This window comes from Colletotrichum orchidophilum (genome assembly GCF_001831195.1).
Source record: "Colletotrichum orchidophilum strain IMI 309357 chromosome Unknown Scaffold_63.1, whole genome shotgun sequence".
Lineage (NCBI taxonomy): Eukaryota > Fungi > Ascomycota > Sordariomycetes > Glomerellales > Glomerellaceae > Colletotrichum > Colletotrichum orchidophilum.
Genome location: NW_019173019.1, coordinates 109707 through 125894, shown reverse-complemented (window position 1 = coordinate 125894; position 16188 = coordinate 109707). Strand labels below are relative to the sequence as shown.

General features: G+C 52.7%; 3 protein-coding genes across 3 annotated transcripts; 1 reads left to right on the top strand and 2 right to left on the bottom strand.

Moving 5' to 3' along the window:
* Positions 1–6098: 6098 nt before the first annotated feature.
* On the top strand, positions 6099–7481 carry CORC01_07735 (GEgh16 protein; the record flags this gene model as incomplete). The annotated part of the gene is made up of 3 exons (XM_022619370.1): positions 6099–6216; positions 6284–6634; positions 6742–7481. The coding sequence occupies 3 exons, from the start codon at positions 6099–6101 to the stop codon at positions 7479–7481; spliced, it is 1209 nt and encodes a 402-aa protein (XP_022474106.1).
* Positions 7482–10567: 3086 nt separating this feature from the next.
* Positions 10568–11440, bottom strand: CORC01_07734 (uncharacterized protein; the record flags this gene model as incomplete). Its single annotated transcript, XM_022619369.1, has 1 exon — positions 10568–11440. One exon carries the CDS (start codon positions 11438–11440, stop codon positions 10568–10570), a length of 873 nt encoding a protein of 290 aa, XP_022474105.1.
* A 1159-nt stretch (positions 11441–12599) lies between these two features.
* On the bottom strand, positions 12600–15113 carry CORC01_07733 (PA domain-containing protein; the record flags this gene model as incomplete). The annotated part of the gene is made up of 3 exons (XM_022619368.1): positions 12600–13400; positions 13472–14038; positions 14112–15113. The coding sequence occupies 3 exons, from the start codon at positions 15111–15113 to the stop codon at positions 12600–12602; spliced, it is 2370 nt and encodes a 789-aa protein (XP_022474104.1).
* Between the last annotated feature and the right edge of the window lie 1075 nt (positions 15114–16188).

Here is a 16188-nt window from a genome sequence, read left to right as displayed (position 1 = left end):
TGTTGTCTCTGCAAGTGTACTCATTTCCAGTGTGCTTGGGCATTTGTGGAATACAGACTCAGTCTGGGATGCTGGAAGGCGAGTCCCAGAAAGGGGGCAATCCGCCAGTCCTCGTCGACTCTCCTTGTTCGTACTCCTGCTATGGGTGATTTCCAAGATACTGGGATGGATGACTTCCAAGAGACTAGGGCGTGGTTAGAGAATCTTGGCAGAGTCAGCGACGTCGATAAAGACCTGGATTGACCGTCGGGACGAGCAAAGACCATGTCACTCACGATGCTCTAACGTCATTCGACGCCTAGTTCAAGATGTGCCACCACGCATAACTTCCTCGTGTGTGCGCGTACTGGCATATCCCCATCTGCCGGTTGAACAGGTGTGTTGCTGCGAGGCAAGAAAAGGAACCCCCCCCTCCCCCCGTGTATTTGTGACGTCTTTGATGTCTGGGACGACAACACATATGGGCCAGTCTCGTCCTCCCTTTGTCGTGGAGCTTCTCGACGTATCCTTTGTAAGCACTCCAATTGCAGCTCCGTTTGTGAGAGTATGAGAGGCAGTTGGTGGGCGTTTTCAGCTGCCGTCGGTTTATGATGCTTGTTGAGGAGTGATCAGTTGCCAACTGAGGAAACCAGGCTGGGTATATGAGTTAGTTGGCCAAAATCCTTCCTGTAGCAGAGTAGCCACAATTGGAAGTCCATGTCATGACGAGACTTTCAAAGAAGCGTTGTGACTGCAATTGGCTCCGTTCGCGGGTTGCCTCGAACGTAAGAGTGTGAGAAATGGGACCGACCAACTGGCTCCGCATGCTCGACCGATATGACCTCCCCGATCGCCCTGTCCTCTCATAGAAGCCTTCTCAAAAGAATGCTGCGAGGTCTGTAACGCAGGATATAACCTGCCGAGATGGTTTTCCTGGACTGTTTGCTCTGCTCTGCCGAGGCTGATATATTGTCCTGACAGCCCTGGAGAGATGTTGCAATCGGCTTCTCGCCGTCCTCTGCGCCATTAGAATGGTCCAAATGTTTATAGGATCTCCTTGTGCTTATGGTCCTGGGTACAGACAAGTCCTTCTCACCGGCAGCTTCGGCTTCCCGTCGGTTCCTCTCGTAGTCGAGAAAATGCTGCCAGGAATCGAAAGTCTGGTCTGTCCGTGGTGTTCCATCATCCTAGATGTATTCCTTGCCAAACCAAATCCGTGTCGACCGGATTTGTCCCGAAATATGGCCTAGTATCAACTCTGAGGTATCTGGGATATCCTGATCAGCCGCGCACATTGTGGATCGACGCAATGTATATCAATCAAGCCAATGTTGAAGAACGCAGCCGATAAGTCAAGAGGATGAGCCAAATGTCACCCCGTTTCCGAAAAGGTGATAATCTGGTTGGGCTGCGAGTCTGAGGGTAGAGAACGCGCGCGGGAGACCTTGGAGTATTTCATTAAACAGGTGGAATACGTAATTTCTCATCGACGTACGACTGGTTCTCTGACAAAAATCAAGCCTTCTGCCAGATCACAGATGATATCAGGGGCCGCCTCCTCCCATATGCACGAGGCTTGACGGCACCATCGCTCGCTTCGTCTGAGCATCTCTTCCTCTGGACGCGCAATCGGCAATTCTCAGGCCCGCGAGACAAGGTTGACGGAGTTTTGGGGCTGCTGGACCCCGGAAATTGTAGCCAAGTTTGAGGTGGATATTTCAAACCCTTCCTGGAAGACATACGCACAGCTCGTCCTGGATGAGGAGGAGGTCTGCAAGAAATTGAGTATGATCAGCCACTGTAGCATAGCGACGGGCCTTGAAGGATGTCCATCTTGGGTACCAAAATTGGAGCTACCAGTCGAAGGTACAAACGTAGGGCTGTCAAGCATTCGAAGATTGAATGCTTTCGCACGCTCCAGTACTGTTGTGAAGCTCATCGAACCTGCTTACCATTTGCAAGTCACCGAGAGACGCATTTCCACCATCAGTCGTTTCAGCTACGACATGAATAGTATATTTGTATAAGTCATCTAAGTGGCGTATGTATTTCGTTGTGATACCTCCGCCTATTCCACTTATGAAGTTGAAGATGACTGCGTGGTGATATATTTAGAATAATTGAATTCATTCAATGCGTTAGATTCTATGGCTTGGCTCTATCCTATTAAAGGCGGTACTATTTGGACGCACATAAAGTGTGCTAAGAACCTTTCCTGAACTGCTGCTATGTACCTCTTTCAAATCAGTGTCGAGTCGCCTACCCACTAGAGTCGTCTTTCTCGACTAGCTGAATCAACCTAGTACTTTGGGTCTACTAGGTAGTTATAGATTTCACGGCGGTCGACTAGTCTGCTGATGTGGTATGATTATTCTTACTTTGCTAATTTAGTCTACGCATATGTGTGTAAGAAAATCTCACCCTTTGAAAATGACCTTTTACATAACAACCCCACAAATATGGTAGCTCATGTATATCTCTATAAAATAACTCTGTAAAAGCAGCGTGAAGGGTAGAACTTCTGGTAGGTAAGACACCCTCTTTGACTGCGCACAGCCTCGTCACTTGTCGTAGCCATTAGCAGAAGGGGTGGGCTGGCTGGCCTGCCAAAGAAGATTCCTCTCTGCCAAACGAAGCTCTACAATATCACTTTGAAATGGCCATAGGCCGGTTAACTAATAGTCTTTACTTGAGTATGTTTCTTTTCGATCAAGAAAACTTTCCACTCACGCTTAAACTTTTGAGTTGTGACTACCACTTGAGATACTCTGGGCTTGCATGAGTGGTGGCTAATTGTTGACAACGGTAACGAGTTACGAGGGTGCAGATTGTGGAAAGCTTAGGGAGTCAAGCTATATTAACTCTACGGTGAGTCGGTAGTCTCTACCGAAGCTTGATTAAGAGTAAATGACTTGATTACTATATCAAAGATGTACACAAGAACCAGACTTCTATATTCATGTCTACACTCAGTTTTACAAACGGTTGAATGGTCCTCTGGCTTTTTAAATGTGTATATATGCTCACTTTGGATCAAGCCTTTCCTCGCTTGACCAATCCTATTGCCGGCACTATGAGCGGCGAGAGAGGCAGATGCCAAGATGGGAATAAAGTTCATCCCGTTGGGCCATTCGCATACAACTCTGTCTCTTTCTTCTCTCTTTCTCTGCTTTTTTTCTCCCGTTCAGGATTGGCGAGCGCAAAAACTTGTTTCTGGTCCGTGGACAAGTCGGGCCACGATCATCCATGCACGGGACCTCGGCGACATCTGCAAGCAGAAAGCGTGGCTGCATTGACTCCCCGACTTGTTTTGCTCAGAGTGAATCCCAGATTAGGCAGGCGAAGCCTGTAAAACGCATTCTTTCGTTACGTTACCATTGTTTGATGCGCAAGATGCTGCTACAATTTCCATCGGAGGAAGAGGGACTGGGACGTGGGAAAGCTGGACGGCCTTGATCATGAGTTATCTCCTTGGTGTTTAATCTTCAGATACCTCTGTTGGATGCTCACGATCGGCTTCTTGCCCAGTCGGTTCCTGACCTGTTCTGAAGATTTCCGTGCGCCAAGAGAAATGGGCCGTCGATCGAAAGGATAGGATCGGAAGCACTGGCCTTGGTGCTTCGAGGGAATAGCGATGTAGGAGCGCACCGCATCTTCCAAGTTCCACATGCTGTGCTGATGGCAAGGGGAAGCCGGCATGCAGGAGCGACAGGAATTATGGAGTCACGAGTTGCGCGAGAGTCCTCAGAAAGCATCCCCAGAGTATTCTATAGTCCACAGAATTAACCCTCTCATTTTCCAGGGGGGAAAGATAGCAAGCGAGAGTTTGGGCAGTCTAGCGAGCGTGGATATTTTTGGCCTTTGAGTGTGCCGGCCCATGGTAGTTGAGGTATTAAGAACTGCACCCCAGTCAGAGCCGTTGAACTCTCTCCCCACCTGGCGAGGGTCGCGGGATAGTCACATAATACTCAATCGTCGGATGGGTCAAACGGTGGCCGGATGCTTGTTTCACAGTCGTGCGATGACGACGGCTGTGGGTGGTAGTGGTGCTGGGCCCAGCGTTTCCCATTTGCCCGGGCAGCCCTGAAGCGGCCTCTATGTGCGAGGCCTCTCGGTTGACACGCTTAGTAAGTGGTTACTTGCTGGGTACGAGGTGCCCTGGCCCCTGGAACGGGCCTCTTTAACACCCTCCCTCCCCTGCACTCCACCGAGACTGTCACTTGGCCACTCTCCGCACCGCAATATGGCAGCTCCCGCCTTCAATCTATTAATCCCCCCCCCAACTCTGCGCTGCGACTCTACCTTATTCACGAAGCTTGTCTCAAAAAGACGCAACCTGCAGAAGAAGCAGCTTGAGGCTCGTCACTCTCCAGCCTGGTCTCCGAGGCTGACAAAACCTGTGTAGTGGAAGAGCGCCGGGGTAGAGTTGCCGACGCCTGGCTTGGTTCGACCTGGTCACTCCATCGAGCCTCAATTTACACCAACAAAACAGTTGGAAGTGGTCTAGTAACTTGACTTGTTGTTCTCATGAATGGAAAACGTTGGAGCTTCCTCAGGTCTAAATAGCCCTCGCTTATCGTTTATCGAACGCTCAAGCCTGAAGCACCGCCGCAAGAAAAACCTGTCATTGGACTCCTGTGCGTTACGAATTCGTCTCAGAGTACCGGGCCCGTCTGAACTTTTTTCTTTCGGGCGGGGAAAAAAAAAAAAAAAAAAGCTGCCATCGGTAGTTCGCCGCCACGACACGTTCTGGACTATCATGATGGAGAGAGAGAAGAAAGGGGGTAACAATGGAGAAAGAGAGGATCCAGGTTGTGCTTCGCTTTTCTCAATCACGACTGGTACTGGTAATGACCCTCGTCCTTCTCATCCACTTGCTTCTTGGCGCAGCGTTATAACCCATTATGATCATGGCCCATCGTTAAGAGGCCTGAAACGCGGTTGCAGCCCCGTCTTCGTCTGGACTCCCAGCTCGACATCTGCCCATAATCGATGCATCCCCGGCCAACATGACGGGATGGTCGCCCCTGGTCGCCCTCTTCGCCCTACGTCTACGTCCCTGCCGGCCAAGCAAGCCAAGCCTGGTGACCGGTCAGGGGACGGATAGGGCGACACTGGCATGCCCCCCCCCGGAGAAGAGTCGGTCTTTGACAAGAATGGGTGGTCTCGACACATCAGCGCAGCCTCTTCCAGTCTCCAGCAGTCCAACTGTCTCCATCGGGTACCCCCTTCCCACTCCACATGCTCCATGAGTCTATAACCCGCGTAACGCCCCCGTCCCCACTTGACATCTCCACCCGCGCGACGGCATCCGTTCCAGAAGATCGTCGGAGCCGCGGAGGGGATCTGTGCCTGGCCGGGGATCCCTCTCCTGCCTGCCTTGCCCAGAGCTTGCGAGGAAACACAGGCAGGAAGAGCCGCAGCCTGCATGCAGAGGGAGACTGGACTGTTTAGGCGCAAGGCATGGGCACAACGTTCACGGTTCCTGAAAGTCTGTTGCTCTCTGGCCCCAGAGGTCCACTCTGGGGAGGGGGGCTCTTCCACTCCCTCCCATCCCCTCCCCCCCGGTTCTGTTGCGTCTACGTCTTGCTTCCCACCTCGCCCATCGGCTTCAGCACCAGCTGAGAAGTGCTTACACCGACATGCTCTCATCCCCTCTCTAATAAGCCCCATCGTCCATCCTCCCATCCTCAACGTTTGTGACCCCTTGTCGAAACAAGCTCTACCCTTGAAGCAACTCCTCTTGTCATCGCCAAAGGAGGTAAGACCAGACAGAGGATATGGGAAGCAGGCATGTATAAAACTTAATGGGCCTCGCACTTCGGGCAAAACGCAGGATTCCCTGTGCTCTTCCCGTTTGGATCGCTCGCTCACACTTTCCTTTGAGTTCGATCTCGTCTTGGTTTCTTCCTTTCCCTTCTCCTTCACCTCCACACTTCCAGCCGGCCTGTTTTTTTTCTTGAGAGAGAGGTCATAACCAAACCTCTTTCGTTTCTTTCCCTTTACCATCAACGCGGTGCTGGACACATTTTTTGTTTTTCAACCTTTTGGTTCGCTACTAATCCAACTGTGACTCGTGTACCTGTTTTCTTTTGGTCCACTTGTCTCCTCTCACAGCCATGTCTTCTCCCATGTTGAGAGCGTTGGCCGCCGCTGCCATGCTGGCGATGGCCCAGGCCCAAGGTGTCATCCTCGCTGCGCAAGGTCCCAGCGGCCCCGCCAGCCCAGGACTGCTAGGTACGTCGTGTTCAACAATTTGAGATGCGCAATGTGAAGACGGAGGTTTAATGAACTCTTCCCATAGTCAACCCTAACAAGGCGGATGCGAACATTATCAACCAGAAGGAGATTACCAACAACGCCGTCAACGAGTGCGGCCGGACCATCCTCGCGGGTAACATTGATATTGGCGAGACCACAGAGGACCAGCTGGGCAACAAAACTGTTACGCAAGTTACGAAGGGCTCCAACGTTGATGTCACCATTGCCCAGGTCAGCGCGGACGGCGCCGGCCCGTACAGCTGCGATCTCGACCTCACCAGCAACGCCAACGGAGCCACGGGTCAGACGAAGCTGCAGGTCCAAGAATCAGGGGCCCAGAGTGGACAAATCAAGCTCAAGGTCACCATGCCGAACGACTTGGCTTGCGTAGGAGGTATGTTTTGCTTCTCACATCGCTGGATGGCTTCTGGCTCCTCGCGCCCAGGCAGGAACCTCCACTTTGCCCAACGTTCCCACGGACTAACAAACACTTCCTTCTAGCCTCTACTGGCGACGTCTGCACCGTCCGCTGCTTCAACGCCAACGCAAAGGGCCCCTTTGGCGGCTGCTTCGCCGTCCAGCAGACCGACACGAAGCCCAAGCAGAACACCCCCGGCAACATCCCCACCGCCCAGACCCTCAAGGGCGTTCTGTCACAGGTCCAGCAGAATATTGTCGACCTCCCCGCCGCCGTCAAGTCAAACCAGGAGGCAAAGACCCAGGACGAGCAGGGCCTCACCGCCATCAAGGAGATTCTCGGCAACACAGCCACCTCAGAGGCCGCTGGCCCTGCCGGCTCCGGTGCCAACACTGGCAACAACAACAATAACAACAACGGCAATAAGAACAACAACAATGGCAATGGAAATGGCAATGGGAGACAGAATGGTCAGGGCAACCGCAATGGCGGAAACAATAACGCCAACACGGGCAACAACAACGCCAACACGGGTAACAATAACGCCAACACCGGGAACAACGGAGGCAACGGACGTAACAGGGGCAAGAACAATGGCAACGCCAACGCCCAAACGGGCGGAAACAACGGCAACGGCAATGGTAAAGGCGCATTGCCGTTGGCAACTGTTGGCAAGGGCAATGGCAACCGCCAGAACCAGCAGAACAGCAACAATGGCAACGGCAACACCGGCAACGGCAACAACAACAAGCGTGAGGAGGCACCAGGGAACATGCTCCGCACGCGCTGGGCCAGGAGGAACCTTCGCCGCCGCAGCGACTAATCGTTACGCAAGGTGGAGGGGGTTGATGTGGACTGAGGCCGGCAGCGAGCCGCGCGCAGGACACTCTTTTCCCCCCTTATTCGGGCTTCATGTTGTGTGAGCAGGGCCCTTTCTTGGAAGCTTTGTTCCTCACCTTTTTTTCCCATGTCGATGGAACGAGTTCCGCCAAAGACGAAAGAGGAGACGATATTTTAGTTGTTAGTTAGCGAAATTTTATATTGAGCCGTGTACAGTTTATATAAATGGTAGAAATTCGGTGGTGGTCTATTTTCGCGACACCACAACTTTCAGATGCTTGCTTGGCATGTCAGTAACTGTTCATCCGTCGTAAACTACCATCCTTTTCAGGCGAAAATGTACTTGATAGGTGACACAAAGAATACGGGAAGACACTCGTTAGAGTCTCTTCTGCGCAGATGCGCATGCACTGAGATGGGTGACATATCTGCTAACACTGCTCACACTGCTCACATTGCTTATCCCCGGGCCTAGTCACGGCTCACCTCAGGCACGGCTGTTGAGGTCAAAAAGTAGGGGGATGAGTGGTAAGTGAGCAAGAGACGCGGTCTGAACGGATGACTTGATAGGGTGAGGAACAAGAACTTACATTATGTATCCGTAGACGGGGGGATCGCCCTCCTCTCTTCAAAAGAAGATGGTGGGAGGCTACATATAGCTTGCCACTGATTGCCGGAGTCAACCTCGGTGTTGTTATACCTCACTCTACGCATGGGGCGTTTATTTAATCATTGCTTCACAGAATGAAGGCGTTTATTTCAAGACGGACGTATAAGCCAGGCGATTCCGCTTGAACAACAGGGTGTGCCGCCGCCTGATAGTGTTCTTCAACCATTCCTATCAGCAATTCCTCAAGCCCACCCATCAACTTTTCCATCTTCACTTCCAAGAAACGCCCAGCAAACTCACACAACCCAGGACAATGACGACTCAATTCCTGCAAGCGACCCGCAAGCGGATTACAAAGTCATCATCCCGCGAATCTTCATCCGCAGCGCCGTTGCCGACGACACAGAAGCTCTCTATCGCCTCCTCTCGATACCCGAGAAGAGGAGGCTGGAGACGAAGAGTCCGTTCAGCTGTGGTGACAGGGAGGTTGGGTGGGTTTACAAGATTGACTCGTCGACGTGGAGCGGCGTGAGGGGTGGGTTGAAGAAGAGCGGGAGGTGGCCATTGTGAGATTCCCTTGAATGCACCAGACGTTATTATCGTTTTTGGTTTTGAGAGAGGAGTCGACAAATGGGTGGTCGCCGGTCTCCTCTAGACAGGTTTGGATTGGTTGGATACACTGGCTGAACCATCGTTTCCGCTCCCATATTTCCCAGCCATTGATCCTTTTCAACAAGGTCCCACGAGATCGATATCGAGTTTGGCCTCGCTTCTCATCTTGGTTGAGGATAGTTCTGAGGGAGTAGAATGATCGTTCCTTTTCAGAAGGAGGCCTCGCCATGTCTGTGTCCGACAAAGAGTACGCGCGCAAATTAAACGCCGACCGCGGTGACGGCATCGTTTGACGTGACACGAGTGACCATCGCATCGTTGACGGCGGTTGGAATGTTGTTCTGGGCTACTTTTGATCAATTTGAAGTAAGGAGGTATTTGATTTTGTAGTTGGAAAGGGTTCCGGCTTGCAAAATCTGTTGCAGAACTCTGCGGGGGGAGTGAGGGGTTTCACACATGACGAGTGGGTGACGCTGTGTCCGGTAGGATGCCGAAGAATCCTAACTTGAAGAGAATGTGAAAAAAAACTCAAAGGCGAGGGAGAGTGTCACAAGGGTGTATATGGCGTTAATTGCTGCCCGCAATGAATGGCTTCGTTTTTGCGACAGAGAGTGGATAAGAGAGGTTTACATGCTTCGGTCTCGTTGAGAAAGATAACTGGAGGTGGACGAATTGATGAGCTGCGCTACTTATAAGCACCTTTCCTGCCCCTCATGCACCTAATACTTTCCTTGCTCTCTTGTTTATAATCTCTAGAATACTTAAATATCTCTTTTACAGGTTGAATAGGGGCCCGGAAAGGCCATAAGAATGCCTCCGCGACCCTTGCGCAAGCTTCCAAAGAATCAAAGGCTCTAGAACGTCTTAACTACCACCAAATTACAGATACAATACAGTCCTTATGCTAAGTATTAAAAGTCTTTATGATGCCACTAAATTACTGAAAAGCCCCCAGCATGCCGACTATACTCAGTTCGGAAACAACGCTGAAACTGCCAATAAGCCTTATGGAGCCAGATATTACGACTCTGCTCAACAGACTGATCACAAACAGCTGAGACAATCAGGGCTATCCTTAGAGAACAACCTTGAGTTGACAAAACATAAACTCGTCTGTTCTCCCGAGTTGATATAAAGGCAAGGCATAGTCCGGGCATTGTCTTGCCTTCAGCTATTACTGCAACTTTTCAAGCTCAACTTGATGGGACTTGAAAGTGATTGAGGACCATACCCTTATTAAAGAGATCAGTCGGAAGTGTATGTTTACTTCACCAACAAGACCCTAAATCCTACGATCCAAGTAGTTGTCTAGAGCAAGACATTTCCGTAGGATACTTCATGAAGACTCTAGCCTTAATTTTTTTACCTTAATGTGTTCAACACCCATCTTTTATGACACTGTGAAGAGATGATGCATGACGGGCTTGTAGGGTGTCATCCGAGCAGCTTTATGTCGATAGGGGCTTAACGCAGTCTCTGAATATAGGCTGTAGCTACCATTGGATAACAATGATGTACGTAAACCTAAGGTATGTACATGATGAAGATAATCAAATCGGCTAAAACACTGAGAAAATAAAAGTACTTTGACGACGACGAGAAGCTTACCTCTCGTGTCAACAACTCCAAACTCCAATAGTCTAGGATGGTATCTCTGAGCACAACCCCCATACCAATATGTACAAATTGAATGAAAATTTTCGAAAAGCCAAAATTTGGCGGGAAATAACGCTGTTGCCAAGCTGGAAGGCCGCCATGGTTGATGACGGCACTTCAGCCCAGAGAGAATGTGTAAATGTGCAAGTGTGTGTGTGTGTGTGTGTGTGTGTGGGGCTACCGCCGGACCCTCAGACTAATACTGCCCAAGATGCGGCCAAGATCAACACGAGCGCCGAGGACTTGGTGACAAGACCGCCGAGCAACGTGGCACCCCCCGCCGCCTCGCTGGTCTTGACCGCATTACAGGACAGCACGGAGAGCTTTCCCTCAGGGTCAGGCCAGGTCCCGTTCGGACAGTCCGCGCGAGCGAGCATCGCTTCCTTCACCTGCGTCTCCAGCGCCGCATCCATCTTGAACCCGCAGGCGTCGGACGCGGGCTCCTTGTCCGACACCACGGGGCAGATGTCGCCGTAGTCGTGGCTGTTGCCCGTGATTTCAAAACTGCCGACAAAGTCGGGGCACGCGTCGGTGTCGACGAGGGACGGGATCTGGCCGTTGGGGTCGGTCGAGAAGAGGGCCGTGCCGTTGTACGAGACGTCGTAGGCCTTTGACGATGCGCCCTGGCCGGTGGCGTTCTTGGGACAGGCGCTGAACATGGTTGCCGTGTACCGCAGGCGGAACGTCCGCTGCGTCGCGTTCACCAGGTCCCGTCGCGAGGCGTCGATGATGGTGTACGTGTCCGAGGTCTTGTTCTTGGCCTCGGTCTGCCAGACGCCCGAGCTGAAGAGCTGCCCCGAGTCGGCATCGTTGATGTCGTCGTACCCCGTGAGGTCCCACTTGACCCAGAAGCTGTAATAGTCCTTGTTGTCGGGCCAGAGCTGCGAGGCGTTGCGGACGGCGAAGACGAAGGGGAAGGGCCAGATGGGCTTGTAGGTGCTGGCGTTGCGCGGGAAGACGAGGTCGACTTCGACAGCGGTCGAGGGTGTTGTCGCCGCGGAGCTGAAGCATGCGAGGTGCAATAGCATCAGCAGCTGGAGCGGGCGGCTGAGAGAGACGTGCATGGCCGGTTCGTTGGAGGAGCGGTTCTCTTCAAGAGGAAAAGTGACATGCCGCTGGGGGAACACAAGCTCAGATAAAGACAAAATGTGGGAAAAACCGTTCTTCGGAGAGTAATTATAGATTGTCCAGGCACCCCGAGTTGCCCAAAGGGGGCGATCGTCGTTGACATGAAATGTCACCGGGCTGCGGCACGGCCGCACCGGGGGGGGAACTGGGGCCAGGGTTACCCGGGATGGGTTGCTGAAGTCTACCAAGACAACCTTTCCGATTGTCCGTGGCAAGAAAACTTGATTAAATGAGTGATTATGAATGGATAAGAAGCAAGTTTAGCGGGTTTGAATAGAGATGCAATTTCAAACCGAGACTTGAATGAGCCTCTGGCGCCATCAGCTGAAAGTACCTAGCAGTTTAGTGTTAAATAACTCGTTTTTGGCTTTTTTTCTATATTCCCGCAAAACTTGGTCACGATATCAAGACAGTGAGTAAGGCAGAAGCTTTCCATTGGTTGCGATTGCATCACCAGTGAGCTGATGCAGGGGTTGCAAGCCACGCGCAGTTAGCGTGTAAGTCGGTGCTCGTATCGGGTGGTCACTCTTCGTCCATCGTACCCTTGACGGTTCGTTCCTCTACCCCATCCATCATTTGGTTCAGGCTGATCCCGCGAATCCTTCACCCCGTTGACATCCTTCAGAACGGTGAAGTTGGATCCTTCGAATTTCGCTAGCGCCAAGGCGTACATGATTTAGTGCTGACCCAACCAAGAAACACGGCCGCTCGCTGTATCTGGCCAGGGTGAGATACGTGATATGTTGAGTCATGTGCCTCATGAGTTTGCGGAATTCCATGGCATAAAAGACGGGAAATCAGAATGTTGATAGTCAGGTTGCGTCGACATCAACAGAGTTTCGGATTGGAATTGATAATTTGAATTGAGTTTAGTAGCAGGCATGTTGCCTGAATGCGGCTCTATTAAGCCCCATGGGCAAATTTACCCTTGTCTCCCCCCAAGGCCCAAAGGCAACCTTGAAAAGACAACCGACACCCCAAACCACTACTTCCTCGAGATTCAAGAAAACATACAGACAATGAAGATTCACACAAGGCTTTGACGGAGATTCTGCAACAATGAGACGACATGTCGCACAACTCTCAGTCGGATTACTAGGCGTCACCTGAATCCGGTATGCCCCACGCAAACGCCAAGGCGCTGCTCACAACGTGGTTTCCGTCAGACCACACAAGTCGGCCCGAGGACAAAGCGTCGGGCTTGGGCGGGGAGCTCATCTTGACCGTCAGCTTGAACGTCTTCTTCTCCCCGGCCGCCTTGAAGGTGAGAGTCTCGGGTTCCACAGAGGCCTTGACCGAGCCGGTGTCGTTGAGCGAGATTTGGGCCTTGTACGTGCTAGCACCCCCGACGTTCGTCAAAATGCGCTTGAAGGTAGCGGTGTAGGACCCATCCGAGGCGGGGGCGGTGTCGATGCCGTAGGCGGCGGAGAAGGACGGGTAGTTGAGGTTGTAGAGGCTGTACGTCTTGTTGGACGCGCAGGTGAAGTTGTTCCCAGCGAATGCTTGCACGAAGCTGGGCTCTGGGTCAATGGCGCAGAGGGAGTCAAGGTAGTCGGCGGGGGCGATGTCGTAGATAAGGCCCGGGTTAAGGGCGGCCATGGGGTTCACGTGGCCGCTTCCGTAAGCAAAAGGAGTGGCGGGGGTATTATCGTGAGAGTCCACGAGGGGCGAATTGGTGCCCTTGGTGGTGGTGTAGGCGGTTGTCATGATGGCTGAGCGGACGGCGGCTGGGCTCCATCCCGGACGGCGGCCCATGATGAAGGTTACGATGCCGCTCAGGTGAGGGCATGACATGCTGGTGCCAGAAATGATATTCTGGTTAACCTTGCGGGTGTCTACATCGAGGCTGGTAGGTCCCTTTAGGGACCAGGCTGCCAGAATGGAAACTCCGGGTGCCTGCTAATGTGTCAGACCATTGACAACCTCACACAGCCTCCCTCACCTCCTGGAAATTGGTCTTTACGTACTGTGATATCCGGCTTGAGTATCGGCGGAAGGAGAGCGTTCGGACCGCGCCCGCTGAAAGAAGCCATCTTCGGCGCCGGAATGCCGAACACAGAGCCCTTAAATTCCAAGATCGCTGTGCCGTTGCCGATCTTTGCGTACACCGAGACCGCGTCTCCATCTGTGGCGGTGAGTTGCAGGGCAGGCAGGAGGTGCGCGTCGGCAATGAGCTCGTCACCGTCTTTAGGGGCGTTCACGAGGACCATGCCGCGCCCGCCGGCGGTCTTAACTACCAAGCCCTTTTCAACTCTGGCGTTTTCTCCACGCACGCAGACAACGACCTTCCCGGCGACCTTGGCGGGGTCGAGGCTGCCATCCAGGCACAAGTTCGCGCTGGTGACATTGCCCAAGCCCGCCTGACTGCTGTGGATGAGGGGGAGAACCTCGCCGGGGGTGAGGGGCTTGACGTCGGCCACAGAACCGTTGACGTAGAGGGAGGCGCCTTCGTAGGTCTTGCCGTTGCCGAGGATGACTTGAGAAGGGAACTCACGGTCAAGCGTGCTCGCGCCGACGCTCAGAACCCAGGGTTCCTACGGGTATGTATGAGCTTCACGGGAGCAAAGAGGAAGAGGGAGGAGGGGACAGAGAGCGATGAATGCTTACGGAGTTGACGACAGTGCCTGCTGCCGGGCCATCGTTGCCGGCAGATATGGAGACAAAGATTCCCTTCTGGGCGGCGGCGAATGAAGCGACTGACATGACATCGAAATGGGGTGTTGAATTGGTGCCAAGAGATATGGACATGACGTTGACACCGTCCTCGATTGCCTTGTCTATGCCCGCGATGATATCAGATAAGATGCAAGCCTGAAGACCGCAGACCTTATACGTGGAGAGGCGGGCGTGCAAAGCCATGCCACGAGCCGTGCCGGAGGCCTGGCCAAAGAAGCCAGCGTTCGGCACGGCGGCGCCGGCTGCGGTGGACGCGGTGTGCGAGCCGTGTCCGTCGTCGTCCCTGGGGGACTTGGACTCTGTGGTCCAGTTGAAGAAGCCGCTGTCGTTGGAAAAGAACGCCTCGTAGCCCTTGTTAAAGACCCTCGCGCCGATGAGCTTCTTGTTGCAGCTGGTGGCCGGGAAGTCGACGGTGGTTTCGCACTCGCCCTTCCAGCCGGCAGGGACGGGTGGCATGCCGTAATCATTGAAGCTGGGGTTCTCGGGCCGGACACCCGAGTCGATCATGCCGATGATGAGGTTCGACTCGGGGTTGATCCCGCTGTCGCCCCTCTCGTCGAGATAGCTGCTCGGATCGAGTTCGAGCCCGCGACCGAGGAGCGAGGCGTCGTCGAGACCCAAGAAGGCCGGTGTCCTGGTGGTGTGTAGGACGTAGACCTGATCGGGGGTGACGGATAAGACGTCACCCCGGTTTCTCAGTGCGTTAGCTTGTTCTACTGTGAGCTTGGCGGCGTATCCGTTCGCCGCGTTGGTGTAGGAATAGGACTTGTCAGCGGGACTGGCGGAGACGGACACCAGGGAAGCATCGAACTGATTTCCGGGCTGGACGCCAGGTTTCTTCAACTGAACAATATACGTCTTGCGGAGCTTAGTACCGTGGGCTGCCCCCGCGAGGAGGGAGCCCAGGAGGAGTGTGAGAAAAGCCTTGGCCATGTCTGTAGTATCTTCAAGTCAAACTGGTATTTTGATGGAGATCTTGGCACTGGAAGTCAAAATGTCATCGCTTCTCCTACAGACCAAGCGGACGGCTCTATATACTTCAATATCACCTACGTCCCCACGGTTCAATACGTCCCATTTCAGGGGCCAAAGGTACGGTGCCGTGGCGCCATGTCGGTGGGATCTAGTCAGCAGTAAACTTCTCGTACCTGACGATCTCGTAAATAAGCGAAGCCAACATGCAGTGAACGGTCCATGGAACACCATTCCTCTGCACTTGTATCCCGTAGCCACCGAACCCGTTGAGGCCTTAGGGCCGGGGATAAAAAGGCTTGACATCGTCCACCCTGGGCTCGTTGTTGTTCTAATTGGCCAGAGACTCCGCAACGGACGGCAGTCCATCAACACTCTAATAGAGTGCCCAGCAACCTTAATTCTCGAAAACTAATGTTCGTCCGACGTTGCCGAGTCTTTCAAGATTGGCGCTACTTAACCCAGAAAGTTAGCATAACGTTGTTAAGTTTGGACTTCTCCCCCCCGACTGGGAAATTGTCAAGTAGCGTTCCGCGGAAACCGGCTCATTGTCATCCCCAACGCTGGGTATTTGGTACAAGACGACGAAGCTCTAGACGGCCCGGACGAGCGGGCGCTGCTAGTCTGTAGTAATGCAAAAGTTCCATCAATATCCCGTGATTAATAGATGCGGGGGAGTCCTTTGCGTCACGACTGATCCAACGACACACGCAGAACTTCACTAACGGCGACTAATCTCATCTCTTTTTTTGGTTCTTCACTACACCAGTTCACCTGGTAGAGTTCAGGTCGACTTCTTCCGGTAGCAAGCTTTTTAGCTAACCAAATGTCATCAAAGCAAATATTTTGAAAAGCGCTCACTCTGGGTTGCCTTCCTCTTCTGGATTTACGGTTTAAAGGAGTATTCGGAACGATGACTGATTGGTCATTGACGTCAAAACAGAATGCGGCTCTAGATATCAGTCTGTGGCCCAATAAGGGCAAGATAGGGGCGGGTAAGATGAAGCCATCTTGGATTGGCAATGCCATTGTTTGC